The sequence below is a fragment of the Hippocampus bargibanti genome, linkage group LG19, assembly GCF_051943395.1.
Source record: "Hippocampus bargibanti isolate YZ-2025 linkage group LG19, ASM5194339v1, whole genome shotgun sequence".
Classification (NCBI taxonomy): domain Eukaryota; kingdom Metazoa; phylum Chordata; class Actinopteri; order Syngnathiformes; family Syngnathidae; genus Hippocampus; species Hippocampus bargibanti.
In genome coordinates, this window is record NC_142752.1 from 5,600,626 (window position 1) to 5,628,543 (window position 27,918).

At 41.6% G+C, this 27,918-nt stretch overlaps 3 protein-coding genes and 1 long non-coding RNA gene across 7 annotated transcripts in view; 2 read left to right on the forward strand and 2 right to left on the reverse strand.

The window, feature by feature from the left end:
• Window positions 1-87: 87 nt before the first annotated feature.
• LOC148883730 (uncharacterized) lies at window positions 88-19,163 on the reverse strand. Of its 3 annotated transcripts, none has more exons than XM_089021343.1 (23): window positions 18,983-19,163; window positions 17,641-17,710; window positions 16,063-17,405; window positions 12,703-15,760; window positions 12,366-12,548; window positions 11,765-11,803; window positions 11,222-11,340; window positions 10,710-10,854; window positions 10,308-10,447; window positions 8,628-8,754; window positions 8,393-8,428; window positions 7,656-7,801; window positions 7,443-7,566; window positions 7,109-7,254; window positions 5,447-5,573; window positions 3,613-3,642; window positions 3,414-3,526; window positions 3,196-3,328; window positions 2,096-2,235; window positions 1,583-1,706; window positions 1,263-1,421; window positions 1,030-1,186; window positions 88-438 (listed from the first exon to the last, which is right to left on the reverse strand). In XM_089021343.1, the coding sequence occupies exons 2-23, from the start codon at window positions 17,686-17,688 to the stop codon at window positions 350-352; spliced, it is 6,726 nt and encodes a 2,241-aa protein (XP_088877469.1). In that variant the 5' UTR covers window positions 17,689-17,710; window positions 18,983-19,163; the 3' UTR covers window positions 88-349. The 3 variants fall into 3 exon arrangements, with proteins under 3 accessions (XP_088877469.1, XP_088877468.1, XP_088877470.1); XM_089021342.1 differs by lacking the exon at window positions 18,983-19,163 and adding an exon at window positions 17,848-18,211; XM_089021344.1 differs by lacking the exon at window positions 17,641-17,710 and having other exon boundaries at window positions 18,983-19,126.
• A 189-nt stretch (window positions 19,164-19,352) lies between these two features.
• On the reverse strand, window positions 19,353-23,503 carry LOC148883731 (melanocortin-2 receptor accessory protein 2B-like). Of its 2 annotated transcripts, XM_089021348.1 has the most exons (4): window positions 22,924-23,503; window positions 22,739-22,860; window positions 22,530-22,629; window positions 19,353-22,251 (listed from the first exon to the last, which is right to left on the reverse strand). In XM_089021348.1, the coding sequence occupies exons 2-4, from the start codon at window positions 22,848-22,850 to the stop codon at window positions 21,825-21,827; spliced, it is 639 nt and encodes a 212-aa protein (XP_088877474.1). In that variant the 5' UTR covers window positions 22,851-22,860; window positions 22,924-23,503; the 3' UTR covers window positions 19,353-21,824. The 2 variants fall into 2 exon arrangements, with proteins under 2 accessions (XP_088877474.1, XP_088877473.1); XM_089021347.1 differs by having other exon boundaries at window positions 22,739-23,503.
• The window catches only part of LOC148883732 (uncharacterized), a 73,706-nt gene continuing 67,705 nt past the window's right edge, over window positions 21,918-27,918 (forward strand). Inside the window, exon 1 of the long non-coding RNA XR_016118369.1 lies at window positions 21,918-21,985. This is a non-coding gene — a long non-coding RNA (uncharacterized LOC148883732). The remainder of the gene's footprint in view (window positions 21,986-27,918) is intronic.
• LOC148883733 (protein ripply2-like) lies at window positions 25,677-27,895 on the forward strand. The gene is made up of 3 exons (XM_089021350.1): window positions 25,677-27,270; window positions 27,366-27,424; window positions 27,513-27,895. The coding sequence occupies exons 1-3, from the start codon at window positions 27,169-27,171 to the stop codon at window positions 27,715-27,717; spliced, it is 366 nt and encodes a 121-aa protein (XP_088877476.1). The 5' UTR covers window positions 25,677-27,168; the 3' UTR covers window positions 27,718-27,895.

Consider the following 27,918-nt stretch of genomic DNA (forward strand, 5'->3'; position numbering starts at 1 on the left):
TTATTATCCCCGAAGTGCATGCAATTTCCTAGTGATTTTGTTGTGTTGTGCGGGCTTGAATATATTAAAAGATCATACAAGGTGAGCTGAGGTAACTCAAACTTTGTTTTTATTGCTGAAGAAAATGCGATATAACGTTCAGGATAAAAATGCATCAGATGCATTAACACTGTTTTAAGTTAATTTACAAAATGGGTACATTGATTCATTCACTGCAAAAAGGGGGGGGGGAGAACATTTGAGCTATAGGACTTGGAATACATTCTTTAAGCGGTCTTTACATAGCGAACATTGTCAGCAAATATACACACGGTCCTTGAACACTGGTCTTTGTGCATGTTTAATAGTCTTAAATAATTTCTATATCCCATTTTTGGTGTGCTTTGTTTGGATCCAGGGTGTTGAGAATCAGTTGGTTTTTGTCATAATGATGTCCACCTGGAAAAGACAAAACATATTCAAATACATGGTGCATCATTATTTGAACACAATTCATGTTAGTTTATTTTTTCATGTGTGGGGTATTTGTCTAGTGCGATATTAAACATATATTTTTAAAAAATATATGTTGTTGGAGTTAGTTTGTATCAACATGTTTTTAATTTCCTGAAAGAAAATGTGTTTTCCCTGAAATAGAGCCTCGTGTGCCATTACCTTTTTATTCCACAAGAGGGCAATGTCGACAACGTACGAAATTGTACTAACTAAGCAGATTACTTTCTTCCCTGCCAAGTTTTGAACAAAACCTTTTTATTGTCTCATAAAAATGATGTCACAATTTTCTAACAGATTCTTAGACAAATTTACTTACGCGGTGTGAAACTGGAAACATTTTACTTGAACACAAAGCTATTATATGATTGACAGATGTCAAATTCCATTGTCCCTCCTCAAAGAGCATTTCCCCCCATATTGCCTGATACTATACATATTTTCGTAACACTTATAATCCTGACGGAGAGACTGCTTAGTGTTAAAGTCCATCCAAAGTTATCTCTCAGTGTTAATTATTTACCAGCTTAGACTCACCTTTCACCTCCAAGACCAGATCAGACGTCGGCATATACCGGATGAAACCTTCAGGGGTGATACTCCACACGTGGTTGTCCACCTCTGGTGTGAGTCCTACACGACTTCCCGCTATGGTCACAGTGCCGCTGGGACTCAGGCAGCATTCATCGAGGAGCTGAAAAACCCACCCGGTCATCAGTCAATAACACTCTGCTAGCTGAGTCAGGAATTATAACCGATCCCACTCGTACCTTGCAGTAGAGATGGCCGCCACGGTAGACCCAGATCTGCTCGAGACCGTTCGTCTCCTCTGCCTCTTGAATTCGCAGCAGTTTGACGTCTTCCAGATCGCCCGTCACAGACATCAAAAGCTGCGTTTGTCTGTTCCTTACTCGGAAGTGCACGCGCCTCTGTGCAACAAGACACCCATAATAAAAAGCTCAGTGTTTCTGTTAGACGACTAACATCACATGATAGACGCTTGTAGAGCTTGTAGTGTCTTGGGACACTACTATGCTGAAACTATACCTGTACATGCACATGTGCATTTTTGAGAAGGGGCCTTACATACCTGTAAAAGTGGACGGAGTGATCCGACTTTACTCCACTCGCTGAACTGGTGCCAGTCGGGCACCTCACCGGGTTTGAGTAAAATCTGAGCGCCTCGATAGTTGATGCCCTCATATAATATCCACCTGACAACACAGGAAGTAAACAGAGACAACAATTAGCAACCGGTTTGTTTTAAACTCATTCACTGCCATTCATGAATTTATTCGGGAATTGAAAATATGACGTAGAGCACCATTTCTGAATGTTTTTTTTTTCTTGCGGGACTGTCGATAAAGCGCTGGTCAGACCTCTGGCAATGTTTTTCCCTTCCACGAGGGGGCAGCATTTCCCTTTTTTCCCATGTTAGCGCTTTGTTCCAGCTTCAGCTGTTGTTCAAGCTCTATATAAACCAATATGTATGCATTGCATTGTATTTTGGACAGCCACCCTCATTTCAAGATCATATAACTCCAGACCCATATAATTTAGTAATTAACACCTGGATGGCCAATGCAACGAGTAATATACTCACATGCCACCCTCCACCAGCACCGACTGGACCCGGGCGCAGCCCTCAGCCCGCTGAAGGTTAACGCATCCATCCGTCAGCACTAAGCGCTTTCCACGCAGACCGCAACGCTCGAAAAAAATGATGGACGGCTGAGAGAACTCCTGCCAAAGGGGGGAAGGGTGAAAAAAACAACAACAGGTGGAGCGGGTGCAGGCCATGCAAAGTCAAATGGCGATTTCAGTGCTGTTACCATGGAAACAGGCACTCAAACCTTTGCTCCTGTGTATCCCCCTTTATGTGTATGTGTATGTGTGTGTGCGTTTGATGCAAAGGACAGGCTAAAAGACTCAGAAAAGAAGATGTGTGGCTCCTTAATGCAACAAATACAAATAGTGTTCTATTCTTATTTTCATGAGAAGATTATGAAAGTGTTGTGAACTTATGTATATATGAGCAACTACATTTTGTGTATTCTGGGGGGAAAATATTATTTTTATGGGTTATACTTTTTGAATTAACTCATTTACTGCCATTCACAAATTTATTCGGGAATTGAAAAAAAAGACGTACAGTGCCACTCCCGAATTAGTTCGGGTTTTGTTTTTTCTTGCTTGGGTGCCGATAAAGCGCTGGCCAGACTTCTGGCAATGTTTTCCCCTTCCATAAGGGGGCAGAATTTCCCTTTTTCCCATGCCAGCGCTTTGTTCCAGCTTCAGCTGTTGTTAAAGCGCTATATAAACCAATATGTTTGTATTGTATTGTATTTTGGACAGCTGCCCTCATTTCATCCTCATATAACTCCAAACCCGTATAATTTAGGAAATAACTTTTTTCTGATATAATAAGATAATTTAAGGTTTCTTACCCTGCATTGAATGTTTATGTAGGACTAAAACTCAATGTTCTGTGGGTCCTGGAATTTGAGTGACAATGACAAAAACCCTGGCACTGCAGTGGACCCAGTTTTGCACATGTCTGACAGTGAATAAGTACTGAAATGATGACTCAGCAGCATAGCCAACTGACATTGACCTATATATTTGATATTAAATTGTTCATGCTCACGAATGGTGGTAAATGCATCATGATTGTTTGTGTAATTTTGCAGTAAATCAACTTACAAAGCCAACAGTCTGTAAAGAACGGATGGCGGCATTCGCGTTGACGCAACCCATTGCCCTCACATCCTGGTAGTTGCCCTCTTCCAACAGATACATCCTGCCAGCAAAGTCCTGACCTTCAAACGCCAGCCAGCTAAGGGACGTAAATATCAAATAATAAACGACACATCGCGGGAAACTGAAATGATATCAAGACCACATTTAAAAAAAACGCTCACCTGCCTACCAGGACCTTGCAGGAGGCCACGGAGAAATCTTGCTGCAAGGTAGCCACACTGTCCTCCAAAGTGACGAGACTGCCTTGAAAGCCTGGCTCGGAGAAAAGCTGCACCTGAGGGTAAGGAACACATGGCCCGTTACACCCGAATCATTCATTGCAAGCACCCTCTCAAGTTTCTCTCAAAGACAAAAACCTACTTTGAATTTGGCCACGTTTTCAAAGTCATCCTGAAAAACATAACACAATACAACAGTGAGTTTATTTATCCCTTCTTCACAACACCATCAATCCTATGCAGGCAACCTTTGATTGAGATTTTAACTGCAAAACAATGGAAACTCATCATCATGTGGTTCCAAGAGGGCGAGGTGGGGTTGTAGGGAGGAAGCCCACAATGAGTCATCAAGACCATCTGACAAGCCTTTCCTCATTTTGTGGCTATTTTATTTGTTCTGGATTTTTCTGTGTCACATGCTTTCGAGCAGGAGCAACAAGATGAAAATGTGTCAAGTAAGGACACGGGGGAGGGGGGGGGGACTTGTCACATGCACTTAATATCAGTGTCAGTGATGGCAGTTTCTGAATGAGAATGAGAGGACTACACGGGGGGAAAAATCCAAATATAAAATATTTATAATATAATATATCATGCTCCATTAAACAGTGACATTGTATGAAAGTCAATTTAAATTTGTATTTGACTACAATTGTTTTGCTTTACCTCTCTCATTTTAACACGGGCGCTAATATATGTACACCGATCGGATGTCTGTACAATTAGTGCAAATAGTCAAATAAACAAATACATACATAATTAAAAACAAACAAACAAACAATAACAACAAATCAAAAAATACAATAAAATGACATATAATGACATATAATGACATATATATAATATATATATATATATATATATATATATATATATATATATATATATATATATATATATATATATATATATATATATATATAATTTTTATTCAAAACATTCATTGAATCATATTTTTTCCGCTTATCCCGTTCAGAATTTAAAACCGAGGTTATTTAAATTCACGCAACTAGCAAAGGTCTTTGAATGTATCACAAGTTCGGAAGTGCTGTCTCAGCACCGCCCCAGGTTCGACGATTAACATAACGCACACAATTTTTTTAAAGTGCAGGACCGAGTGAAATTATCGTAACAACTCCCAGAAACTAAGAAAAAAAACGGCAAGTAACGTTTCTGAAGATAACACGTTGTTGTTTGTGATGCACCAGATTTTAGCGTCACGATGCAGACCCAACGCTTAATTGGTTGCACATGCGCAACTTGACTAGGGTGCGAGGAAAATGTAATTAATATTTCTCTGTTCGGATCGACAACGGTTGTTGCTCCAGGGACGTCAAAAGTACGGACACGGGTACATGCATTATTATTAAACCTGCTCACGCACGTCTGCAGAAGTAGAAATGTGCTGTTTAAGTCAGATGTGACAACAACATTATGTAAAATCACCCCCCCCCCACTTCATCAAGACAAACGTCAACGGTAAGAGCTAAACTCTTTTGAAAAAATGTTCACAACTAAGGAAATTGTATATTTTCAAAGCTTCGAGAAACTAGGGAAAAAAGGACTCAAATGGTTTAAATTGTTACAATGGCTTGTGGTTGTCCTTGTGAATCGGTGTGCAGTTGTTTGGGGACAAGCACAAAGCGAAGCAATTTTAGTACTCATATAATTCATCGCTGCAGTGCAAGAAAAAAATGGCAATGTCTCATGTTCTTTGGAAGTGAATGGATTGAATGTCATGTCTATATTTTCTTAAAAACCCTCAAAATCAGTCTAGGAGTGTAATAAATATTTCAGTGACACTTTTAGGCCGGTTAAGGATAAGTCATTGCATCACATTCGAAAAGACTGCAGGAAAATAATCAAAATTGAAATTCCACTGTAGGTATATAGTAACTTAAAAAACGGTGAAAATATTTTTTTTACAAGCGAAATGTGTTTTTCTTTTTATGAGTAGCACAAAACAGCTGCCTTACCAGCACAACGGGCATTACTGAGGCAATCCGGTCCTTTAGTGCCCCCCAGTCCTCCGGGTTCCCATATAATCCTTTTTCCAAGATGTAGGACTCCCCACAAAAACCAGGCTCTTCAAACGCTACCCAGCTAAGAAAAGAAATATCAACTGTCATTTTTTTGTACTTGTTTCGCAAGAGAGTATGTTTCCACAGATGATGTGGTCTATTTTATTTGACATTTCCTTGATTGACAAAACTTTGAAATGCTTCAAGACATGATTGACTGAACAATAAATCCCATTCGTACTGTAACTATGACGATACTTGATATATAAACACCATTTTTTTTTCTTCCGGGGACCAGAATATAACCAATATGCTTAAAGATAAAATGGATGCCAATTTCGATATTCACTAGTCAAATTTTGATTACTGATAAACTTGCTGATTTCACAATAAATAAAAAACGTGACAAAGAACTTGTATTTTCATCTCCCAACACTGATCCAGGTAGCAGCCACCTCTCCGTGTCGCTGTCTTCTTTGGCAAACATTTGAAGCATGTTCTTTCTGGATGACTCACTGAACGTTGCTTTCAACACAAGTGAGGGCTTTTGTTGACTTTTCCAGTGCATTTTTTTGTGTGCCAGCAAGCGTAGGAGACCAATCACGTACAGACATGACAAACAAGCATGCTCATGACAAGGGCGTGCCGTGCGAGCCAAAAACATGTTAACCACGCAAGAGCAAACATTCAATGTCGTGACAGAACGCTTCCTTCTCACTGGAATCACCGGTGCATGATTAGAATGCCAATTGCATATTTTCTTGTAGTTTTTTTTTCTTTGTAGCATCGTCTGATCAAAGCTAAGAAACTGGACTTTCCACTCTGCAGTCCTTATCACCACGGCAGAACTCACACCTGTCTGTGATGGATAACAGTATTTATTTATTTGTTTATTTATTTTATTTGTATTTATTTTTATGTATTTTATTTATTTTTATTTATTTATTTATTTGCATTTTTATTTGTATGTTTGTTTATTTTAATGTTTATGTACATTTTTTTATGTTAATGTTTATATTTACGATAATTCTGTTTTTATACGTATTTTAATTATAATTTTTATATGTATTTTTATATTTGTAGTTATAGTTTTTCATTTATGTATTTATTTGTTTACTTCTGTATGCATGTATTTGTTTATTTATGTATGAATGTATTTATTTATGTATGCATTTATTTATTTTTCTCTGTCCATTGTAACAGCAACATTACATAGACAGTTATATAGATAGATAGTTGATATATATATATATATAGTTATATAGATAGTTGATCGTTATATAGATAGATAGTTTTGGTGTGGCAGAGTGAAAAGCCTCAGCTAACCTACTCGTGTTGACATGTGCATGGGTGTGGTGCCCTTAATCCTACACACTACACACACACCTGCACTGTTCTTTCAAAGTGCAACAGGAAAGCACAAAATTTATTGGATGAGGATGAGGAACGTGCACAGTGCACGTAGAACTTTGTCAGATTCCTAAAGGAATGGCGGCGTCATAGTGTAGTGATCTCTTAGTTGTTCGTAGGAAATATCGGCCAAGTATGTGAAATGGATGATAAATCATTTTTGAAACGATTTGAGGTAAAAAAAAAAAATAAATAAAGTCGACTTACGTGCCACGAACGACGTCCACAGACTGCGTCCTGGTGCCGTAACCCGTGCCGTCCATGTCGATGACGGGCACGATGAGGTCGATGTTGACCCCCCGGTCGCTGAAGTTTTTGTTGCTGAACATTTTGAGGTGTGGTGACATGAAATCCTATCACAGATGTGAAAAATAGAATATATAGTAAGATTTTGAAAAATTGATTTCAATTCGACAGCGAGTGGCAGTTCAGGACAAAATGGCCGCCTCTTGATTGAATAAAAAACGTTTGACTTTTTCTGCTTAATTTATATTCCACAAATGTAATTTTTTGGTATGATTTCCACTTTGAAGGAACTCACAGACAGGATGGGTCGCAGTGACAGAATCTGCCCAGAGTCTCCCCAGTCGCTACAATCCAGGTACTCCCCTTCTTCCAGCATGTATTGTTGCCCTTCAAACCCTTCTTCGCTGTATCCGACCCAGCTGGAAGATAATATTTGCAATTGTGTATTCATTATGTCTGAGGCTATACACCACATTTCGCAAATTATCACGAAAAAACAAAAACTCACAATCCTCCAATTATTTTCAAAGAACCCACAGACTTCATCTTGCGAGTGTCATCGCCGTTGTTTTGGTCTCCTTTGCAAAAGCTGAAAAGATCGCTGTCGATTTCCAAATAGGGACCTTCCAGTCCAGGCTGTTCATACACCATAGCCTGGCAGAACGACACGGGCGGTCTTTTCAGCAAACATTACGGGTGTTGGTTAAGAAAATAAGAAGCAATTTTTAAGACACATAGGATATTGTGTTCAATGACTTTATGTACAAGAAAACTACCAAATTAAACAACAATTTATCTTTTTCCACTAAAGACACACACACACACAAAAGACGTTGGATTCATCACTTTTCTGTTCTTTTATAATCGTACACTCCAGTGCCAGGGTTTTTGTCATTGTCACTTGAATTCCAGGACCCACAGAATATTGAGTTTTAGGACTACATAAACATTCAAAGCAGCGTAAGAAACCTTAGACTATTCTTTCATGAGAAAAAAAGTGCATTCCTAAATTATATGGGTCTGTAGTTACATGAGCTTGAAATGAGGGCGTCTGTTCAAAATATAATGCAATACATACATATTGGTTCATATAGCGTTTTAACAAGACCTGAAGCTGGAACAAAGCACTAACATGGAAAAGGGGAAATGCTGCCCCAGTGTGGAAAAAAAAGTATGTCATATTTTCAATTCCCAAATAAATTTGTGAATGGCAGTGAATGAGTTAATTGGATTTGGCCGCCTTACCTTAACTTCATTTGGGTTCTCCACTTTAAAACCACCCTGAAACAAATACGATATTTATCTTAACATTTTGCCACAGATTCTGCTCATTCATACTTTGACAATATCTGCACAGTTGTCCAAACAACATTCAGCTCGTCATTAAAAAGCCATTTATATTTAAAAGTTGTCACAGAGATTTCCGCTCATCCTTGAATTTTCTACTTGCAATGCAAAAATGCTTGCGAACGCTACGAACCATTTTGAGGGGTTTGAGGGAGCCCACGAATGGCGAGGGGAAGCCCCAGGTTTCAGGTACGGGGTACACTCCTCTTTCCAGAACAGCCAGCATTCCCTGTAACCCTGGATCACTGAACACCAGCCACCTAGAACCAGGGGAAAAAAGAAATTGTGTAAAAAAAATTATATATATATATATATATATAAAATATATATATATATATATATATATATATATATATATATATATATACACAGTAAAGTCCCGTTATATCGATATCGGATATAACGATAGTCCCGGTTATATCGATACTATTTCTATGCACGCACGGAGAAAATTACATGCAAACAGGGTCGGATATATCGATAGTCCCGGTTATATCGATATTTTTTCGGATTCCCTTGAATATCGATATAACGAGACTTTACTGTATGTATATATATATATATATATATATATATATATATATATATATATATGTGTGTGTGTGTGTGTGTGTGTGTGTGTGTGTGTGTGTGTGTGTGTGTGTGTGTGTATGTGTGTGTGTGTGTGTGTGAAAGGTAAAATTTCAATATTGAAATATATGGCTGCATATTTTTTTTTCCAAATCATGATCCTGTTGTTTGGAAAAAAACGGAGTGAAATTTGTTTTCCGCGAAAGGTGCGTCATGTAACGTAAACAAAACACAGACAATCAACATCTTCCAGGCGTTGAGCACAAAATGTTTTGTCTGACCCACTCGTGTGGTTTAACATTTTCCCCTTTCTCCACCGCACCTTTTTGTCTGTCACTGTCATTCCGCCGCCTCACTTTCCAAGCAACTCACCCTGGGCACACGCCTCCCGCCTTCGAACAGGCATCGGCATGACAGACATTCCTAAGCTAGCACGTGACGGCGAGGCGACGACAGAGAACCAGGAAGTCGTGATGATGGGGGTTTAGCGCACATTACACTGCAGTCTTTGAACACATACTGACTGTATAACTACACCAGTTGGTTGACAACCGTATTTTCCGCAAATAAGCCACTTCTAAGTACAGATGCTCCTCAACTTAGGAACGAGATACTTTCCGAACGGTCGCTCGTAAGGTTAATTTGTTCGTAAGTTGCTTCAGTGCTATATTTTGTATGGAATGTATGTTTAGGGCTTATTTCAGTATGTTTAAGGTTTATATAAATATGTTTAAAGCTTGTATAAGTAACCTGTATTGGTTGGTACTGAAAGATAAACTTTTAATAAAATACATGCTCTATAAAGATATGTTCATGTACAACTGTAGAGAATACTACATATATTCCTATGTACCGTTGTTTATAACTCGAATGCTCGTAAGTAGGGGAGTGTCTGTATAAGACACAACGTCAACAAATGGCCTATTATAAAACCGTTTGCGTACATAGGGCGCACTGCATTATAAGATGCAAAGAATAGCATACCACAGTAGCTGCAGTTACACTACACATCCACTAGATGGAGCTACGCTAAAAGGAATACAATAGCTTTATTCATATGGTGCTTTCACAATCACTGCATCTGTCAGAGAGCTTGACAGAACATTTAAAATAATACGTCAGAGAAATCAGAATATTGATAATTTTAAAAGGTGCATGGGTTTATAAGGCGAACTGTAGATTTTTGAGAACATTTAATGCTTTTATATACTCTAGATACTACACTTGAATCTGAGCTACTTACACCCCAGAGTGAACTTGGATGGATGCGGTGCTCAGTGGGACGCCAAATGATCCGGTCTCTATGGCGTCATCGTGGTAGGCTGTCACTCTACCGTGGCCCTCCGGTTCAGTGAACAGATCGATATGAGGTGTGCAGTAATCCTGCGGAGAATGGTGGACAAAAACGGAAATTATCAGCACTGCCGCATGCTCCGTACCTGAAATCGCTACTTTGGAACTGGAATTAAGTGACTGTTGTTACATTTAGCTGCTGTCCAGGAACCCACAGTGAATAAAAATGTGGCCATTATGTCATATTAGTCAAAATGGCGGGGCCCTGTGTGGTAATAACATCTCAAAAAAAAAAACAATCAAATAAAAAATAGGGTCAGAAGAGGTGAAATCGTTTAAGCGGCACACTCACACAGACGGCAAATCGAATCGAGCCAATCAGCATGGGCGAGGTGTTGTTTTCCTCTGGTTCGGCCCACTCGTTTGTCAGTTCAAGGCCCCCCTCCTCCAAAGCGATACAACGTCCCTGAAAATCTGGTTTCTCGTAAAGGATCCAGCTGTAGGGGAGAAAAAAAAGTTATTTTGCTAGGTCGACTGAGCTCACGGTCGCTTTCTTCCTCGGTTGCCTCAGCAAAGGACCGCAGGCTGCCAGGCATGCCGTTGGACCACTCTTTGTCTTTATTCTAATTGACCCCTAGTAAGCCGTAATGATGCATGTGAACTAACTTGATCTTATAACGCGCTCGGCAAATGTCACAGCAATCGGAGATGATCACAGTCTTTGGACTTGAATTAAGAATTCTCGAGGATGACTATTTGATATAGAATTCAAATAAGTCATGGATGGGGGTATTTTCAGCCGATGCGGATTTCCTTAAAACACGACTAATTTGACTCGACATGCCCCAAAAAGGTACAGCTTACCATCCACGTATGACCTTCACCGATATGATACTGGAGAACTGGAGCTCAGTCGCATCTGGGACATCCCGATAGATCTCGTAGGCTTGGCCACTGAACTCAGCATTTTGGAACAGGACAATCTATGAAACAAACAGATTCATTGCTTTTGTTTCGCGAACATGAGTCGAGTTAAAGGCTGACATTTACAAAACCCAGTGTCAAACATCCACGTAGTACAGCGCGCGCCATATATCATACTCATACTGCATTTTCACAGAAAGAAAACGTAACCTGCCTGGCAGATTTAAAATAAATCTGGCTAAAATATTTTTACTTCAACCATCAAGAAGTCTCATGTTTACGCCGGTGACTGGCAGCCCCGATTCCCATGACGGTAATCACCTCCAGCTTTGGACCAAAATGTTCTTTTAAATGTATTTATACCCCCCCCCCCCCCCCCCTTAGTACAACATATGAAAAGCAGATGTTTTCACTGCACGGCGAGTCAGTCTTTCCAGAGTTCCTTTCCAAACTCGGTACATTGATGTGTTGTCTGTACCGTACCTTTCCAGGTCGCTTGTGAAATCCCCTGGCAGTCCTCACCTAGGAGTCAAAAGCACAGAGGCGTTAACGTGGCACAATCTAAAGAATGACATATCTGCAAGGCTGGTATGTGTTTCTTTGTGCAGAGTTGATAGTCATAACCATTTTTTTCCTGTTCCGAGTGCCGATGGGGATGTTTTACATTTGCGTGTCGTCAAAGTAACATGGCGGCGAGGCCTTTGCAACCTTTTAATGAAGTTTTTCACGTCATGACGCAGATGTTGAAACACAAACAATTGTGAGCTGTAGGCAAAAGCACAGCAATGTCTTTGTCGGTGGTAAAAAGGCCCCTCCCCTACGGACAAAAGATCCACTGTTTGTGTAAATAGAGAAGCTTATGTTGCAACTAATGATGACTCTCTGCACAAAAACTAAACAGCGAAATAGTGTAGCTTTGTCATGTACAAATTGTAATTGCCTTGATACTCCACTTATAGTGCCAAAAGCAGATCATGTTCAAGAAAAACAAAGCAGATGCATTTGTATCAATATTCTTTCAATGGTTAAAGAAGTAATATGTGTGTGTGACGAGGGGAGGAGGGGTGATTGAGGCCATACTTACATGATTAGTATGTATCCTCTGAGTCACAGGCTGCTTAAAGTCTGAAAGTGCCGGGTAAATTTGCGGAGGATTTCCACTTCTATTTCCAAAAGCGGGAGGCGTAGCATTCGGGTGGTTCAAATTTGGTTTTACAACCAGATCTGCTTCTGTGCTAAAAGCTGTCGTTGATATTTTTGCAGCCACCTAATGTTTAAAGTAAAAAGAACAGAAAAAAAACACACTTGAAGCCCAAAGTTTTGTCACTGTCACAAATCGCTTTTTCGCTTAAAATATGCATTGTGGGGACAACACCATGAAACGTTACATTCCTTCAGAATATCACAGAAAACAAACAAACCTCTGCTTTCATTTGCGGGTGTTCCTCCATTCTCTGGACTGAATTTTCTGCTTCCCGAGGGAGGTACTTCTCTAAATAGTCTGGCAGCTTGATGTCGTCAAAAGAGGGAAACGGAGGACCTGAGTCACTGACCGCAGCCGCTGTAGGCTGGATTTGGTTGCCGTTTGGCGTGGTGACATTTTCGGCCAAAGAACTGGTGGTGGTCGGAACAGGTGAGGTTGACTCCGACGAAGGGCTGAGCTGGGGCGACACATCCCGTGTGTTTGAACTTTCTGACAGTGCCTGAAATCCATCTCTTTTACCCCTGGCGCTGGGGCTGGTGAGGCTGTTGAGTACGCAGCTTCCCTGCAAGCGAGACTTGACAACAACGTGGTCCTCTTTCTCCTCCGGGCTTTTCTCCTGCTCTTTCTTTGTGGTCTTGTCTTTTTGATGAGAAGATTCCAGACTGCTAATCAAAAGACATCGATCAGTGATACTCACCCTCGCTGGTTTAGCGCCACTTTTGGTTTCTGGGTTTTGAAGCTTAGCTAAAAGGCTCGGGCCTGTGTTAAAGGATCGATTTTTCTTCCTCAGGCCAAATTTAAACTCATCCGGGTCAAACGTCTTCTCGAAATGGTCTTCCTTGATGGCCGGCATAGCAAATGGGGGCTGGGGCGGCCTGAGCGGATTGTGTTTACGAGGCGGTAGGGAAAAGGGAGCGCACAGCCTCTGGATTTTTTCAATAAAGTCCTCATCGTCTAGCTCATCGTTGTCCAGAAGATTGCTCTCGCTGACGGAGGCGCTCAACTTGGGCCCTGAGACTTTGAGTCTCTGCTTGGGAAAGTCCACATCGAGCCAACTTGATGGAGCGTCCTGTTGAATCGAAGAGTCATCCCTGCTTACTCCTCGCTGCGAGTGCATCTTCTTCGGGGATAACGGCTGAGCTGAGTCTGAGTTGAGCTTTTTAGAGTTTGGGGATGTTGATACCTTTATAGTTGGACTCGTCTTACTGACCGGTTCATCTTTGACTTGAAGTTGAAGAGGAAGATCACCATTAGCAGTCGAGGGATGCGCAATAGTCCTTGTGCTGGAAAGGCTTCCGTCGGATTTGTCCAAGCTGTTGGATGTAGAGGGATCACTTGTGCTCACTGCTTCTTCAGACTGAGGTTTTGTTGTCAAGACTTTAACATCCGCAGTTTCCGCCTTTGCTGCTAAACGTTGAGTCTGACTCCCCCGAGGTTTCCCGTCAGTGCTTTGAACAGAAATATTGGCCGACTCTTGTTTGGATGCCGTCTTGTCGGTCTGACTTTGAGACCCATCTACTTTTTCCGCGGGTGCACAATCAGCCCGCGCTTCTGTTACAATCACCGGCAATTGATGTTCTGTTATGACCCTTTCTTTAGATTTTGATGACATCTCCGACACATGTGGTACTTTCCCTTGTTTGGAAGACCCTTGAGAATTTTTTCCCCCAACCGTCTGTGTGAGGACGGTGATATCGGCCTTCTCTGGATTTGGAATAACAGTTTGGTTGGTAATCACTGTTGAAGTCGGGAGCTTTGCAGCTTCTTTGTTGTTTTCCAAATCGGCTTTTTTAACATTTCCACTGGCCGTTGTATCCTCTCTTCTCCCAGTCAGATTTTTCTCATTGTCCATCGCTTCGCTTTTGCCTGTACCTGAATTTTCTGGCCTGGACTGAGAAATCCGGGTTGTCGCTTGGGTTTGTGTTTTGTCCGACGGGATTAGATTTTCTTCAGCCTTGCCATTGTCACCATGTGACCTTTCAAATTCATCAACATCTTTTTTCTGACTCTGAATCGTTGGCTTTGTTTCTAAGTTTTGGCGTGCATGTTCTGTGTCTTTTTTAATGGGCCGGATTGGTTTTAATCGACTTGTTGGTACAGGAGGTTCCACGTCTAATTTTGGACCTTCGGCAGGTGGGATCCGAAACACCAGGGTAGGCTTCTGTTCAACTGACTCAGAGCGAGAGGCCGATTTCTCCTCTGCTGTAATTTTGATCTGCTGTTCAGGTGACAGAATTTCTTTGTCTGCCATTGCCCCTTTTTGGGCTGAAGTAACGGAAACCCCATCAATGGGTTTCTTTGATTTTCTGTTGGGGGCAGCGGTATCGGTTTCGTCTTTGTTGACAGTTGTCGGTTCAGGTAAAGCCTCCACTTTGTTGACCAATTTATCGGTGACTTTAGCATCAGTTGACGTTAACCGCTTATCGGATTTTTCCGAGTCTTTTACAAATGTACATTTATTGGAGATGACTCCCTCCACTTCATCGGGTTGCTGAAAAACGTCATCGTCTAGCTTACTTTTGACCGAAATGGAATCTTGCTTACTTGGATTGGGCTTGCTTTCTCGAGTTTCACTCACCGGACTGGTGGCCTCCCTACTTTTTCTTCGCTTGGAACGAGACCCTGATTTGCCAGTGGCTTTGGACTGTGCACTTGTATTGTTGGTCACTTCTATGTGTTCACCCGAGCCTTTCATCGCAATACTTGAGTCTATGCTGTTGGGTTTCGTACCCTGATCCGCCGTCTTTGAAGACTGTGTGCCATATTGTTCCCGTGGTGTGGAACCTTTCGCCCTCAGAGCAGTGGTATCCTGTCCACCGGGTTTTAGTGTTATCCCTGTCTTTGCTTTCGTATCCAGTTTACCCTGACTGTCGGGTTTGGATGACTTTGATGCAGTGGTGGCTGCAGATGAGCCAAACTTTTTTGCCATTCCATTCTTGGCTGATTTTTGAGGCAGCATTGATTTTGAATGCTTCGTTGATTCCTCTGTAAAATTCCTCGCTCTTTCTTTCACCGTCAGTGGAATCTCATTTTTGGGTGGTAAGGGACTGGACGTAGCACTGTCATATCGCTCAGCTGATTTGGACCTCTGCGTCGATGACAAAAAATCAGCTCTGAGCTTGGCGGCATCTTTCCTAGCAGGAGAGACATCTGCGCTGCGAGGGTTTTGGAAAGTTCTTGTGAGGCTCGTCACAGCTCCCTGGTGCTCAAATAAGTTGATCTTATCTGTAATTCGTCCAATTACTGGTTTGTCATCGAGTTTCTTGTCCTGTTCCCTGCATATGACCACAATTAGAATAATCAAAACTGTACATGGCTCAGTTTAGGAAGAAGAATGAACATTTTAATTTTGACAAGTGTGTGTGTAACTATCATTTTTTGAAGTGCCTGTATTGAATTGTCTTGTTTTATACTGCCCAAAAAAATAGTCTATAAATAAATTGTATTAAGGTGTGTTAAGCTTTCCAGCACAGTGTCACATTAGGAAACTCGATGGGCAGGTTAAATTATTTCCACACCCGTTGCACTGTATTGAACACGTATTCTGCGCTAACAATACAGGTAATAGAAAACTTACCTTGGATCAACTTCTGTTTTGATCTCTTTATTGGCTTTATGTTTCTCTTGATCCGTTTCCAACTCCACTTCTGCTATACTTTTCTCAGCGTTCAACGGCACATTTTTGGGGAATAGCTTCACTTGTGTCCGTGAAACCTTGATACTTCTCCGTTTGGACTCCGGGGTCTCTGTCTTGCGCTCCACTTTGTAAAAACTGTCGTCGTCATCCATGACTGCACCGCTATCAACAGCGGCGACTGATTCCGAGCCCAGGAATTCGGCCGCAGACTTGGGATAGGAGGTCTCCTTTTCCCCACCTCCAGGTGAGGCCGGCGAGGTGAGGCTGGAGGAGGAGTCTAAAGGCTGCACTTCGCCATGGCTCAGTGTACTTTGTCCCTGTGGGCTGGTCATTGAGCTGTCAGATGAGAGGAATCCTTCTTGCACATCGGGAGATGTTTCCCCCTGAGGGCTACATGTGACGTCTCCCTGACAGGTCTTTCTTGATTTCTTTTTAGCAGAGTTTTTCCGGCCCATTTCGTAAGCCTCTGTTTGCTCTGTGCGGAGTTCCAGCTCCAACTGCCAGTCTTTGTGTGGTTTCTGTGCTACGCCCTCTCGTGGCACGACCGCAGGCTTCGAATTTGCAAGCGCGCTCACATCTGCTCTTGAATTTGAGCTCCGCGACAAATCAAACGCCGACGACTTTGGCGATTTCGACTTTGATAAGACGGGCAGCTTTTTCTCAATGGTGGTGCGGATCACTTCCTGCCCTGTCAAGGTGTCTTGACCGCAATGAGTCACGCTGGTCTCTTCCAGGTACACGTGGAGCTTCTTTCCTCCCTGTGTTGTTTTCTGGGGCAAAGGCTGGCCATGAACCCGGTCAGAGTTCCATACCACACCCTGCTCCGAGGAGGATGCGTTGGCGGGGAAATCCTTCAAATGACTGGCAACCCGTTCAGAATTCCCGCTCACCCAAGTAGCATGACCGCCCTCCTTGGCCTGCCCTATTCGCTGCCTTTTGCTAAATAAACGCTCCTCCTCTTTAGGAGGAGTCACTTTGCCGCTCGCAACAGAGTCGTCTCTGCGGGCAGACTGGATGGCGTCCGCTTCTTCAAAGTGGAAAATGTCTCTTGAGGGACCAGACTGATCAGGATTGGAGAATTGTGCCTTCTCCTCCCACTTTCGTTTCTTTGCCTCGGCTTGCGTGTCTTCCTCACAAAACTCTCCCTTGGCCTTGACCGCCTGATCGCAAGTGGGGGATGAATTTTCTGTCTGAGTTTTGGGACTCCTTCCCTTCCATGGTGAAAGCCAATTCCCGATTCGGCCCAAGACTCCAGGACTCTGTTGCTCCTCTGCGTTCTCAGACTATGGCAAAAAAGACGAAAAACTCAGTTAAATGCCATTTCAACAGTATATTTAAAAAAAAAACATGCAATTTTGGGATGTAGGGGGTGAAAAAGCATATAGCGCATGTCTTATATATCGTCTCATTAGAAGCAGTGCAGATTTAGGAGCCTTTTTCGTTGTTTTGAGACTACTTTTTTTAGTATGGCCATGCATCTCTCAGACATGCAGGAGAGCATACAACCTGAGACCTTACCGTGGTAAATACCATATCATTCAGACTCCTTATGTAGTTTGTGAACATTTTTGCTTTACAACATACAATCCTACAGATCATAAACAAACAAAAAAAACAGGCATCACAACGGAAATGATAAAAAAGCAGAAATATTCCCCACCAGCACATTTTGTCCGAGCAAAGTGAACAGACCCCTCGCTCGCTTTATATCCAAGAGCAACTCACCCCTTGATCAAACTTCAGTTGTCAACTTTTCAAACCCCCCGCAACAGATGAGCCGCCGCCAGCAATCGCAGGCCGTGCTCGGCACATCGCCTCTGAACTGACCGACCTACGCGTCGCATTTTTTTTTTTAGTCCATCCGCTCCAGACCATCCAACAACTGTACGCTGGAGTGAGGCATGTGAGAAATGCAACCTCTGCTGGAAGTTCTGCCCCCTCCTTCTCGCCCCATGCAGCTGTGTGGTTACGTGATGCCTTCAGTGCGCCTTGTTCCAACGGATTTTTACATACCAAACCGGTCAGGTGGCAATTTTTATTTGTTTTTTTTCGCTTTCCAATTACCTAGTGAACTGTAACATTGGCTCGTCATCAAGAATCAAGCGAGATATGTTTGCGTTGAGGAACTGACGACACTGACACATTCCATTTATTTTGAGTTCTTAGTTGAAGTCAACGTGTGTGTGTGTGTGTGTGTGTGTGTGTGTGTTTAGAGAAGATTGGAAAATATATCTTTTAAAAATACATCAATGAAAGCTGAATTTAAACTTCTTTGTCATTGAATCAAATTGTAACAGTAGTTTTTTTTCCTCACATTTTACATGACAAAGTGTAAATATTGCGCAATTTTGCTTTACGCTTGTTCTGGATTGTTTATAAAAAAACAATGCCCAAATGTCTTAAACTTTAGCAACTCTGCCTATAAATAAGTTAGTAGTACACTGAGCATTTGAACGCAGCAAAAGGCAGAGCTTCTTTCCATGGGAGGGGGTGGGGGTGACACATTGGTTCCAGCTTTTCTCCAATGTGGTTGCGCTTTTTGAGCGGTTTGACTCTGACTTTCTCAAAGGAAGCACCGTTTTAACCCATTCACCACCGACTGCATTAGTGACATAGACAAACAAAGTTTGGCGCGTTGGTTTTTAAGTTTCTTCCCCCCAGGAGTTTGACAGTTTTGCCCCCCTGCCGGTGCATGTGGCTTATTACACGCAGTCATGTTTACAGTTGAAACATTGCGCAGCTCAGCTTTAGCGACGACAACAGTAAATCAACTGATATACGGTTTGCTATTCATGTTGTAAAAAAGTTGATTTTTAACCAGGATGACTTGCTCTCGTGCAAACCGCGCAAAATCTCTTACCATGATCACACCGGTCTCCGGCAAGCCCCCCTCATGGACTGAACTCGTCTCCCCTCTCCCGAGTGCCCGCTACGTCTTATAAATATCTAAGAGTGCCTGGCCCAACGGAACCTCTTCGGCCGCTTGTCGCTATTATGTGTCATTAGGAGTTGGGTTTATCTTTTGAAAAGGAGCGTTGCTCGTCTTCCGCGGTTAATAAGGGAACGCGGTTACAGATGGAATCTGGCCGACCCAGCTCTCACACCCCCTGAGGCGTCTTTTGAAGCGCGCGCACACACGAACACACATCATTCGAAGAGTGAAATTCCGTCTTGTCATTGGAGGGGGGCGGGAGGGTATGGCTCCCCCTGCAGGAATGAGTGAACTTCTATTGTCTCTAAACTTTTAACTGCACATATGCAGCTGTTCTCTTGCACTCGTTTTTGCACAACTTGCTTTTCCAAACATGGAGATGGGGAGGACAACAAATTGTGCAAAACAAACAAACAAACAAACAATGAAAAGTGCATTTCAAGGTTTAGAGTGCAATTTTAGAATCGGAATCAGAACACTTAAACCTTTAATAGTCCCACAATGGGGAACCTTTCCAATCTACAGGGGAGGCGGGTCATAAGATAAAGTATTCTTTGCACAGAAGAAAATGCAAAGAGACTGAAGTGTACAACTGCACAAAGAAATCATAAAAAGAACTGTACATGGTGCAGAGTATAAAAATATAAATATATAATAAACATACTTGATATTTGATATTTATTGATATAACTTAGGTTAATTCTGAAGTGGTGTCTGTATTTGGAAGAGTTTATTTCCCTCGCTGCAGATGTATACCCACCGAGAAGGGCTTCTAATATTTTTGCCGCAAACTCAAAGCTGATCGAGGCCACCAAAAATAAATGAACATTTTTTACCAAATATGAATAGTGACGATTGGCATCTTCGAACTGAAATACATTTATGATTCTTCCCCATAGAACGGCTCCTCCGAGGTTTTGATTTTGGATTTGCACTGCGGGTCAAATCAAGTTCCTTTATCGGCCCCCTTTTGGCCCACGAGCTCTAAGTTGCCCAACCCCTGCTCGAGAAGCATGCATAGCGTGTTTTGTCAGGTTTATCCCACATGACTCTTTCATGTGACATCCGACTCCCTCGTCCACCTAATCAAACATTTAAATGCTTCTCGTTTGCACTAAAGCCCCCCCGTAATGTTCTCACGAAATGCTTGAAAAGCTGGAAATTGAACTCATTTTGAGTTTCCAAGCGCGACTGCATCCAGGTTTTGACGAGGGGCAAACTGAGCTCTCTCTCTGTGTTTTAGTTTTTGTAAAAGTTCAGGAAAAGAGTAATGGAAATGAAAGCACACTGATATACAGTATTTATCCAGAATGAATGTACCAGAAATACACAAAAGGAAACACTGAAACTTTCAGTTTTGAAAGGAGGTTTTATTTATTTTCTTCCTCTTTTTCATACCGCCCGACGTGACACGTCCATCCAATTATAGCTTTTTGTGAATTTCTGACTAATCCACTGTGCACTACTGTGTTGTCGAGTCAGTCATCCTTTTGTAATCTATCAGAGCTCTCAGCAGAATTCAGACCTCTGCCAAGGCTAAAGCATCAGAGTTTCTGTTCGCTGGCTTTCTTTTAACATACTTTTTGATATCCGTTTCATTTTTTTTAGACTTCAATCAAAAGGACATTTTCCTTACAAAGAGTTGAAAAAGAAAACGGCCCAAGGTGTCGTATGAATGGATGGCAGTTTTTACCATGTTGAAACTATCAAAGTCCAAAATTATAGTCCACGATGGTGGAACTGTCGCAGCTTGTAAATGAAGTGCAATTTAGTAACAGTGGCCACGATATTGTACATTTTATCATGTAAGCAGTTTCTAGGGAGCATGAAAGGGTTAATGAAGAAGGCAATCTCTGTATGACATAGTTCTGTTCTTATGGCGGTGTCATGATCCATATTTATTAAGTTTATTGAATAAAGTAAACTTCAGAAAAGGCTCCCCACATGCCACCAAAACAAAAAATTGATCACACCCCCAAAAAATTAAATAGTCCGTGACTGGAAATGTAAATGTTCTCGCCATCCGAGTTGTTGTTCCGTCGGCGGATAATTTGACCAGGAGTTTTCACGCCTTGACACCTCTGCACTTCAAAGTCAACGAGATGGAGTCACGGGTAAGTCCCATTATTTTCTGCTGGTGCAACTTTGGTCTGCAGGCAGTGATAACCTTAGCTAATATTAGCGAATGTGAACTCATTCACTGCCAGATGTGCAAAAATGTGTCCACTCCAGTGCCAGGGTTTTTGTCATTGTCACTCGAATTCCAGGACCCACAGGATATTGCGTTTTAGGACAACGTAAACATTCAATTCAGTGTAAAAACAGACTCTTATTTCATCAGGAAAAAAATATTAATTCCCAAGTTATGTGTCTGGAGTTATCTGAGCTTGAAATGGGGGCAGCTGAAAAACAGCTGAAGAAAAGCGCTAACATGGACAAAAGCTAAATTCTGCTCTCTTGAGGAAGGGAAAAATCAGTGCCAGAGGTCTGGCCAGCGCTTTATCAGCATCCCCCGTGAGAAAAAAAACTAAACCCGAACAAATTCGGAAATGGCGTCACATGTCACACTTTTCAAAGTCCCGAATAAATTCAGGAATGGCCGTGAATGAGTTAATAATTTAGTTAAAATGAAGTTAGTGCATGCCACATTGAATTCATCAATCGGTTTATCTAATTTCCAATCTTGTGTGATATTCCAAATAGTTCCAATGAAGAAGAAGAAGAAAACACAACCAACATTTTTCATCTCTCTCTAGTTCAAATGTTGAGATCACATGTTCCGATCTGGCGTGATTGGTACCCCGCGCAAGGAGTCATCTTCTTCCAATGAGGAATTATGCTCACACGTGACAAAGTTTGGAATGTGGAAGTGGGACAAAAAGTCGCGGTCCATATCCGCCCTCCTCTCATTTGCGAGGAGTTCATCAAAAGGTAAGCAATCCTTATCTTCATCCACCCGTTCCGTCACCGCGGAGACGCTCCCTCCTGACTGGTTAAAAGTTCCCCACTGTCCATTTTGCTTTGTCCTCGGCTTTTGCCACAGTTTATCTTCTTCCTCCTTACCGATGTAGAAATGAAAGTAAGATCGGGATTCGGCCAGGAAGGCATGAGTAACAACATTGTCGTCGTCAGAGTTCTGACAGATGATGTCCACAAGGCCGTTTCCTTGACCAGGCAGGTTCTCGGAGTCTAAATTTCTGACGAGGACAAAAAAGGGAAACACGCGATCTACTTTCGATATTGGTCTTTTGGGTCATGCGTGAGGTGGAGTCAAGCTGAGATGACTTGGGGTGAGTGGACTGGTTGTTTGCCAAAATGACAGTTAAAATAATAAACCTATAATATTAGGGAAATGAGAAGCATTAAAAATATCTGGGCACAATTTACTTCGTGTTTTTGCATCTTAATTAGATTTTTTAAAAATCTTTGGAATTCCATTAAAAACCACAAACGGATGCAATTGTGCCATACTCACTCTCGCTGCGGCGCCCCCGTCTTGGTGAGCATCGTGAGCACAAAAAACATGAAAATGACAAACACAGCAAGTCCGACCCAGAAGCCGATTACGATGGAGTCTGTAATGAGAGCAAAAAAATAAAAAAATGGTGGAATTTCACCATAATAAACGTGCTAAAAACCAACTGACGAGGGGGGGGGGGAGCGGGGGGCATCGATTTGACATACATCTGTGTGCTTTGAGTCCCTCAAAAGAGACGGGCTCGTCGTCGTAGTATTCATACTGCCACACGTAGTCGCTGCTCCGCGCGCTGCTTTGGCTCCGGTTGTGCCAGCTCATGTCATCCAGCCTTCACAAAAATTGTCACAAGCGACACCAATCAAAATGAGTCGACAAGCTCAGACCAACGTACCTTTGTGGTTTAGTTTGCGACGTTTGGATTTATGTTGGCAAACTCTCCATCGATGCTTAATCACATTTGGGCAGGGATGCACATCCTAGGCTTTTTCTTCCACACAACGGATCCTTCGTTTAAGGCTCAAATGTAGCAGATTATATCATAAGGCAATGAAACACATGTCCTTTGGGACTAATCTTAAAAGATCTGGTCGGGGGATGTCACAAGGCTGAATCCCAAAGACAAAAATGAGCTGAGAGCTGTACAGTTTGCACGGTTAGTACTGAAAGTGCACATTTCAGTCATCGCCAGACACCACCCTCTTGTGGCGTTAAATAGGAAGTACCTCATCCTGAAACAAAAGTGACTATGTATAACCTTCACACTTTCTTTATAAAACTAGCTAATTACATTTGTATGGCAGAAGTCAATTTTCCAATAATAACTACTGTAACCATATCAGGTATTTTTCCTTTATATTTGATTATTCCGTATACTGGAATTGTGAGCATGGAGTTTGCAGATTTGTTCATAAAGTATAACATGATGAGGGGGTTGACATTTGTACCATATTTTCTGGTGTGTAAGGCGCACCGGAGTATAAGGTGCACCCCCATTGAATGATATATTTTTAAACCTTTTTCATATATAGCGCGCACCAGAGTATAAGGCGCATCTTCAACGAATGAAAAAAAGTTTTCCAAATATAAAATGGAAAGATATCAAACAATTCTAAATCTAAACTTTATATTATAAAGCACACCCACATTATAAGGAGCTACAGTAGAGGCTGGGCTTGCATTATGCATCCATTAGACCACAGTTGTCAAAGTCAAGGCCCGGGGGCCAAATCCGCCCCGCCACATCATTTTTTTTCGGCCCGTGAAAACAAATCAAACTTGTGATATTCCGTGATGCTTGATAAATTCCTAACCAAAATTTCACATTTTTAAAAAATTGTTGTGTGCTCTATATGTAATATTTGGAGCGCATTAAACATTCTAATGGCTTCCCCAAATTCATAACGGCCCTCGAGAGGAAATCATAACCACAATGAGGCCCAGTGCAAAAAATTACTTTGACACCCCTGCATTAGATGGTTTCTATGCTAAAAGGAATGTCAACAAAACAGAGTCAGATGCTGAATAAACACGTGAAAATCTGGACTCACCTCATCCATATTGTAAATAGCAAAAATTATCCAGGGTTTTATCAGGGTTGATCACAATAATAAATACAATTTTCTGAAATTATCATATTTTCCGGTGTATAAGGCGCACCCTCAATGAATGGTATATTTTCAAACTTTTTTCAATATATAAGGCACACGTTCAATGAATTAAAAAAGTTTAACAAATATGATATATAAACATATACATTTTCCAAATATAAGGCACACCACATAAGGCGCTACAGTAGAGCCCGGGGTTTTGCAGTACTTCTAGAGAGGGAAATGTTACTTCCGGGTAGAGTGAACGCTGGCGCGAATGACTGCCGCTGCTCACCCACACAAAAAAAATCCTGTGACTGTAAAGTGTCCTTGAGAGTTTTGAAAGGTGCTTAGAAATTAAATGTATGTATTATTAAATGGACTGGGTAGTTACTGAGAGTAGTTGTGGAGAGAAATGTGGCTCTATACTACTTTACATATAAGGTGCAGGGTCATTTTTGAAGAAAATCAAGGCTTTTGGGTGCGCCTTACACACAGTAAAATACAGTACATTGTCTATTTTATTGTCCATCATCATAAGCTTGCAAATGGCTTTACAACCGAACTGTTGGTTTCCAAGGTAACAGTCAGGACTTCAATTAAAGGGAGGATGCAATGCATCCCGACTGGCAAGCGCTTGAGTGCATCATCGTTACAAGGGATGCATCGGAACAACGTGACCCGATTACATGTTTGGGTTCATGTTAATCAATTTTGTCCACCCCTCTAATTGCCTTGTCATATTCCGCATGTGTCTCGAGTTGCCCGCTGAAGACAACTGACCTCACTAAATGCCCCCAAAACAAAATCCCCCGCTTTGTTGAACAGTTAAGAATAATTCAACCACATTTAAGATGATCTCTTAGTGTCACTTATCCAACTCGTTTCGCCATTTGTGTGTTGTTAACAAAATGGCATTTTTCTTCTGCATTTCTACATCTGCTCTTGTTGACATATGAGCACCCCACCCCGACCACCCCTACTACCCTGCAAACTTTGTTTTGTGTACACAAGGCTGACACATGCCGTCACCCCCCTTGGACTGCTTCCATCATTCAAACAGCGGGGACTGACAGGAGGACATGCCTTCACACAAACATCCAAATGGCGCGTTTGATATTTATAGTTGGCTATCTTGTAGCGGAACGTAGCTAGCTCAAGTAAAAATTATTGGACAATATATACATATGTAAAAGTTATAATATAAATGGATATGTAAAATAGCAAGTGCTGCAAATGTGGAACTGTCGCGGATTGGAATTGAAGCGGATTGACGTAGGACAGGAGATTTGAGACAATGGATTCTACAGCTTCGTGTTTGCTTTCAACATTTAGCTTGTAAGCAGACGTGCACATTTCACCATGACGTCCTTGATCCACTGGTGAAAAGGACGTTTTGATCCTCTTTCCTTTCATCTAGAACTGCCTCGTAGAACACAGAGGGAGCAGATGATTGTGCTCTTTGTGATGTCATATTTTGTTTGTCTTTGTCTTCAAAATGGCGCCGCGAGAGTGGCTGCCTTTGCAGCAGCTCCTGTATTTTGTTTTTCTACTTCTTCCTTTCCCTTCCTTTCCTCTAACTTTCATTACTTTGCTGCTGTGAAATGTAAATTTCTCCACTGCGAGACTCATCAAGGCTAATCCAATCCAATGTAAAAACATTTGATGCCATTTTTCAATGTTTTTTTTTTGCCGTTTCGCAACTGAGCCCTGCTTATTTCACACGTTTATGTTCCCATCAATCAACCAAAATGCCAGCATGTGTCTTTGCATTACCCCCTACTGATGCCCACTAGGAGAGAACAACAGTCTTCAACCCCAAATGGAACTAATTAAATCAGCAGATTACAGTTTGTTTTTATTTGTCAAATAGATTTGCATCCATCCTAAATGTCATTATGGACTAATGAGGTGTGTGTGTTGGGGGGAGAGTGACCATGTATACATTATGTTTTACAAACAAGTTTTAAAAAGGTGTTAATGGTGGCGTTTTGCAAAATTTAATAAAGTAGGGCAATATAAATATTAGTTTTAATAGGCTCTATGTGGAATTCTATTAAAGCTGATTTTGGATATTGTACTATAATAATTACATTTCAATTTAAAATTTACAAAACACAATTAATTTCACAAAGGAACTATTCGAGTTTTTTTAACGATGTGGTGGATTAAGAAACACAAATGCTTACATTGCAATTGACACTTTTGGGCTAATTCGTTGCACTTTATTTGACTATTCAAATAATTTCAGTTTCTGTTCTGTTCTTCTCAGCTTAAAGTTTGCAAAACAAGACCCCAGAATGCATTCACGTGCACTTTTTGATACTTTGGTTTGTCTTTCAATGCGCATTGTACTAGCGAGGATTTAATTGATATGACTTTTAAAAAATCATTTAACAAAATTTATGACCTGTTAGGGAACTCATCCCATTGAGTTTTTTTTACTTTTCCTGAAATGCTGACGCGTGTCTACCCCCACCCTGCTCCCCCCTTGCCTTCTCATCACTCCACGCAGCGTGGCGTTGTCAAGAACGGCACGCGCGACTTCGCACCTTCCACCCAAATGATTTTACGCATATAATCTAATATTTGAAAATAAAAAAAATGCCCATACTTCCAAGCACGTGTTTGAATTGTGACCGGTCTTTTTTTTTTCAAATGTGGTTGCGGTTTCGTTTCATTTCCTCCCCTTAGATTTCAGCGTGCTCATCGATCGAATACGCAAATCAATATGCGGTTTCGAGGGCGTGCGTATAGGCGCTGCAGGATTTCTTTGCAGTTACGTGAGATGTGATCGAAAACAACGTTAAACTCCCCAAAAGTAAAGGCAAGTTTGGCCCATATGTTCGGAGTTTGCTCATGTGTGACTTCACACCCTTCGCGCTGTGGCGCATGGAAACACTTGGCGACGCGTCAAAAGTCCAATTTGGTGCAGCCCCCGTTAAATAGTTGCGTCCTTCGCGTCACGACCCACATTTGAGAGTGAGGGAAGGACACGACTCCACTCTCCCCGGATCCCCTGCGTCATTTTTCCGCTTTCTTTTGCAAACATGAACGCTCGCGGTGGTGGATTTAATGTTTCGGACGCGAACCAAGCGTCCGACGTGTGGAGACCGTGGATTCGAAATGACTCGACAGCTTCCTTCCTTCTGGTAATTTTGACATGACTGCGCGATTAAAAAAACAGCAGTGGAATGTATTTCAGCATGGAGGAAAAACGCTAACTAAAACATCTGAAACTTTTCAGGCTCCTTTCAATCCCGCCGAAACGCAACCCAAACCGGCCCTTTTCGTTCACCCAGTCAAGTAAAATTTTCATTTTATGATCCAGCATGAATTGATGTACAATATGTCTCCCACGCATACTGATTATTTTTTAATATCCTTTTTTAAGGTTGTTTTGGCCCAAAACCAAATGTTTTGACTATCTGTACCGGGAAGCGGAGATGCTCCTTCGGAACTACCCGGTCCAAGCCACCATCTGCCCCTGTGAGGATTCTTCATCCACTGATGATGATGATGATGAGGAGGAGGATGATGATGAAGATGAGGATGATAGTGAGGATGAAGTAACAGAGATGGCCAAAGAGCCCCAGTAAATTTCCAGTTGTGTGCATAATGGTTTAATATATTTTCCTATTGCTATTTATTACTGTAAATAATTGTAAAAAGATCACCTGTCTTTTTTATGTAAAACACACCCAAAAAAAATCTAAATTATTTTGTCAACTACCTCTGTTTTGTACAGTATTTTGTGCACCCTGCAATAAAATACTTTCAAAGTACCTCCATTTCTTGCA

Coding starts and splice junctions, on each gene's coding strand:
- LOC148883730 (XM_089021343.1), bottom strand. CDS start 17,688: ATGTTCACAAACTACATAAGGAGTCTGAATGATATGGTATTTACCACG. Junction 7,802..8,392: donor AGAACCCAAATGAAGTTAAG/GTAAGGCGGCCA, acceptor TCGTTCTGCCAG/GCTATGGTGTATGAACAGCC. Junction 3,527..3,612: donor AAAACGTGGCCAAATTCAAA/GTAGGTTTTTGT, acceptor CCTTACCCTCAG/GTGCAGCTTTTCTCCGAGCC.
- LOC148883731 (XM_089021348.1), bottom strand. CDS start 22,850: ATGAGCTGGCACAACCGGAGCCAAAGCAGCGCGCGGAGCAGCGACTAC. Junction 22,630..22,738: donor GGGACTCAAAGCACACAGAT/GTATGTCAAATC, acceptor CTCTCATTACAG/ACTCCATCGTAATCGGCTTC. Junction 22,252..22,529: donor ACGGGGGCGCCGCAGCGAGA/GTGAGTATGGCA, acceptor TGTCCTCGTCAG/AAATTTAGACTCCGAGAACC.
- LOC148883733 (XM_089021350.1), top strand. CDS start 27,169: ATGAACGCTCGCGGTGGTGGATTTAATGTTTCGGACGCGAACCAAGCG. Junction 27,271..27,365: donor CGACAGCTTCCTTCCTTCTG/GTAATTTTGACA, acceptor GAAACTTTTCAG/GCTCCTTTCAATCCCGCCGA. Junction 27,425..27,512: donor CTTTTCGTTCACCCAGTCAA/GTAAAATTTTCA, acceptor TCCTTTTTTAAG/GTTGTTTTGGCCCAAAACCA.